The sequence below is a fragment of the Vigna angularis genome, chromosome 2 (genome assembly GCF_016808095.1).
Source record: "Vigna angularis cultivar LongXiaoDou No.4 chromosome 2, ASM1680809v1, whole genome shotgun sequence".
Lineage (NCBI taxonomy): Eukaryota > Viridiplantae > Streptophyta > Magnoliopsida > Fabales > Fabaceae > Vigna > Vigna angularis.
In genome coordinates, this window is record NC_068971.1 from 33,327,277 (window position 1) to 33,330,585 (window position 3,309).

Below are 3,309 nucleotides of genomic sequence, written 5' to 3' on the forward strand. Positions count from 1 at the left end.
TCTTCGAATCTTTATAGAGGAATTTACCTCTTCGTCGAGTGGGATTAACCGCTCGGTCTTCAAATCTTTATAGAGGAATTTACCTCTTCTCCGAGTGGGATTTACCGCTTGGTCTTTAAATCTTTATAGAGGAATTTACCTCTTCGCCGAGTGGGATTTACCGCTCGGTCTTCAAATCTTTATCTTCACTTTTGACGAGAGGGGTTTACCTCTCGGCCGAGCGGGATTTACCGCTCGGTCTGTTTCTTCAGACTCTTCGAGACTTTTTTCGCTGGATATGCACTTCTTTAGCAATGTTTGGGAACGATTGATTGGGCGTCTATTACCTGGCCTTATTTATTCCATAATGAAAGCATAGGACCATAACAAAAGTCTAAATCAAGTGAAACTAAATTTAACCATGACATTAATAGAGTTTTGGAGGCTTCTCCTTAATTGATAAATCCACGAACTGAACGTTCCCGATGACGACTGGGACTGCGACTATAGCCCCGCCCTCGCTCGTCTTTCCTAATTGCCCGCTCGGGGCTTCTTCTTGAATATCCTTCCTTAGGGAGGCCGCATCTTGCTTCCTTTATAAAACTACGGAGATGTCCCGCCCGGATAAGATTTTCTATTTCATTTTTTAACGTGATGCAGTCTTCCGTAGTATGTCCATGGTTTTGATGGTACCGGCAACTCTTCCTTTCATCTGCGTTTCTTGGAGATGGTTTCCTTCGGGGTGTGAGAAGTTCCGCGCTAAGGGCTTCTTCGAGAACTTTAGCCCTAGGTGCATTGAGGGTTGTATAATGGTGAAACTTAAATGGTCGGGGAAGCTCCCTATTCTTATCGTTATTGTCGAATGGTCGTTTGCCGTCTTTTCTACTTCCGCCCACATCAACCTCTTGCTGTCGTTTCCTTTGCGACAATCGCATTTCCTCCATACGGATGAACTCAGCTGCCCACTCTTGGAGCTCCTCCATAGTTTTTGGCGGTCGTGCATACAATTTTTCCGCAAAATATCCTGGTCTCATACACGAAGGCAAATTATTGATAATAAAAGATTGATCTATCTCTCTAACCCGTCGTGCGGTTTCAGTATACCTCTTCATAAAAGCCTTCAACGTTTCTCCTTTCTCCTGCTTAGTATTTACCAAATCCGTCGGTGTTACCTCCTGCTTCCGATTGGATGCGTATTGTCTCCTAAAGAGGTTTTCCACAGTAGCGAAGCAATCCACTGTGTTGGGAGGAAGAGTGTTATACCATTCCAATGCCTCTTCCTTAAGTGAAAACGAGAAGGCTCTGCACATGATCGGGTCGCTGTCTGTATAGAATGCCATTGCATTACCGAACGTCCTTAAGTGATTATCCGGATCAGCCGAACCATCATACTTATCCAATACGGGGGGAGTCTTTTCTGGCATTGGGGTTTGCATGATGGTCGCCGTGAAGGGCAATAAACTGGTAGGCCGAGCGGTCTGCAGGGGTGTTGGTTCCCTTCTAGCCCGACCGTTCGGGTTGGCGTGATTATGGCTTGCCTCATTAGCATTTTCTCGATTTGAGGCAGACCGCTCGGGAGGTTCCCGTTCGGCCCTTAGCGCCCTCATCTCCTCCTCATGCCTCCGCCGCATCTCTTGCTATGCATGCGCCTGCGCTTGTATAGTCTGCGCCTGTGCCTCAATCTGGGCTTGCAACTCTCTTATTAAATCTCTGGTGCTCTGCTCCTCCATATTTCTTGTGGTCACCATCGGGTGTCTTCAGCTTGCTCTCGGCCTCAAGGTGGGCGCCAAAATGTTTCGGTGAGATTTGTGAGACCGAGACACTAACCTTTGACTGGTGCACTTCGCTTGTCTGCTTCCAGTTTGGACCGATCGGTCACCTTCAATATTGGCCACTTGGTGGCCGCTTTGGATCGGAGGGGGAGGTACCTGCAAAAGGCACTCTGACGCTCAAGTTAGGAGCGGTTTTATGAACTGTTTGTTACAGTTAAATATTGAAGTCCTAATATGACGTAAATAGAGCGTATTGTAGTATGAGTTGAATCCGTCTTTACCTCAAACCTAAACTCTTATTTATAGAGTTTAAAGGAATCTGACAAATTAATTTACCTCTTAATGGTCATTAATGCAAACCTTAATTGTTTAACGACAGTCGTTATAACATTCATTGTGCGTTACATCTGCTTAATAGTTGTCGAGACCGAACGGGTGAAAAGCTAGTCGAGACCGAACGGATGAGAAGCTAGTCGAGACCGAACGGATGAGAAGCTAGTCGAGACCGAACGGATGAGAAGCTGGCCGAGACCGAACGGTAGCCTGTGAGCCCATAGTAACAGTTTAAAATCAAAATTTCTCCTTGGCCACTTTCCATACAACACATTTGTCGTAAGAATTATAAACTTTTTTGGAACGTAAACTTTTTTGTCTTTTTTTTTTTTGTTATTTGTTACTAGACGTGGTTTGTGTTTGTATTTGATACTTAAGAGTTCAAACTTACCACTATTTTGAAAAGTAATTCTAGCATTTCTCTTTACACGTTTCTTACATTTCAAGTCATATTATAAGACATGCTTACAATATGCATATATAGCATTAAAAAAACTATCGTGCTTAAAAGCTTAAACAAATTTAAAAAAATCACTTTTGCAACATTTTATTTTTCTCTCAAAATATTTTATCTTATCTATATATGTAATTTGAGTCTACTCTAGGCATGATGATTTCTTTTCACTTGTTAACCGATTTTCATTGAACTTTTCACTTTTAAATTTCAAGGCTTTAAATATTTGTTTCAATTTTAAATATTACAGAGATTCACTTACAACTTTTAAATTCACTTACATTTTTAAATTCCAAGGCTTTAAATATCTGATAATGAATATGATGAGTCAGATAAAAAGAAATATTAATGTTTGAGATTACCTCATTCTATACATATTTGAAGAGACATAAATTTCTACCTCATAAATTTCTAGCTCAGTTGATTTTTAAGGAGTCTCAAATCTCCTTAATGGTTTCTAAACTATAAACAAATTTATACTTAATTTTAGTTAAAACACAAATTAAAGCATAAATATCCTTATTATTTAATTTTACTTTATCAAACTTGTCTTGTGTTTTGTCTTGTTCATCAAATTAAGTTTTAGATAAAAACAATTAAAGTACTAATTTACTCTCATATCATAATTTTTGTGAAAAACAATCAATTAACATTGATTATAATTTATTATTCTAGTATATTTGAAATATTTTTACATGTTTTTTTTAACATATGATCATTTTGATATACCTTTTTCTTTTTATAAATGAATAATGCACTAAGGGGAGAAAT

At 39.4% G+C, this 3,309-nt stretch overlaps 1 protein-coding gene across 1 annotated transcript; it reads right to left on the reverse strand.

The window, feature by feature from the left end:
* Window positions 1-431: 431 nt before the first annotated feature.
* Window positions 432-1,610, reverse strand: LOC108327505 (uncharacterized). The gene has a single exon (XM_017561200.2). It carries the CDS (start codon window positions 1,608-1,610, stop codon window positions 432-434), a length of 1,179 nt encoding a protein of 392 aa, XP_017416689.2.
* Window positions 1,611-3,309: the final 1,699 nt, after the last annotated feature.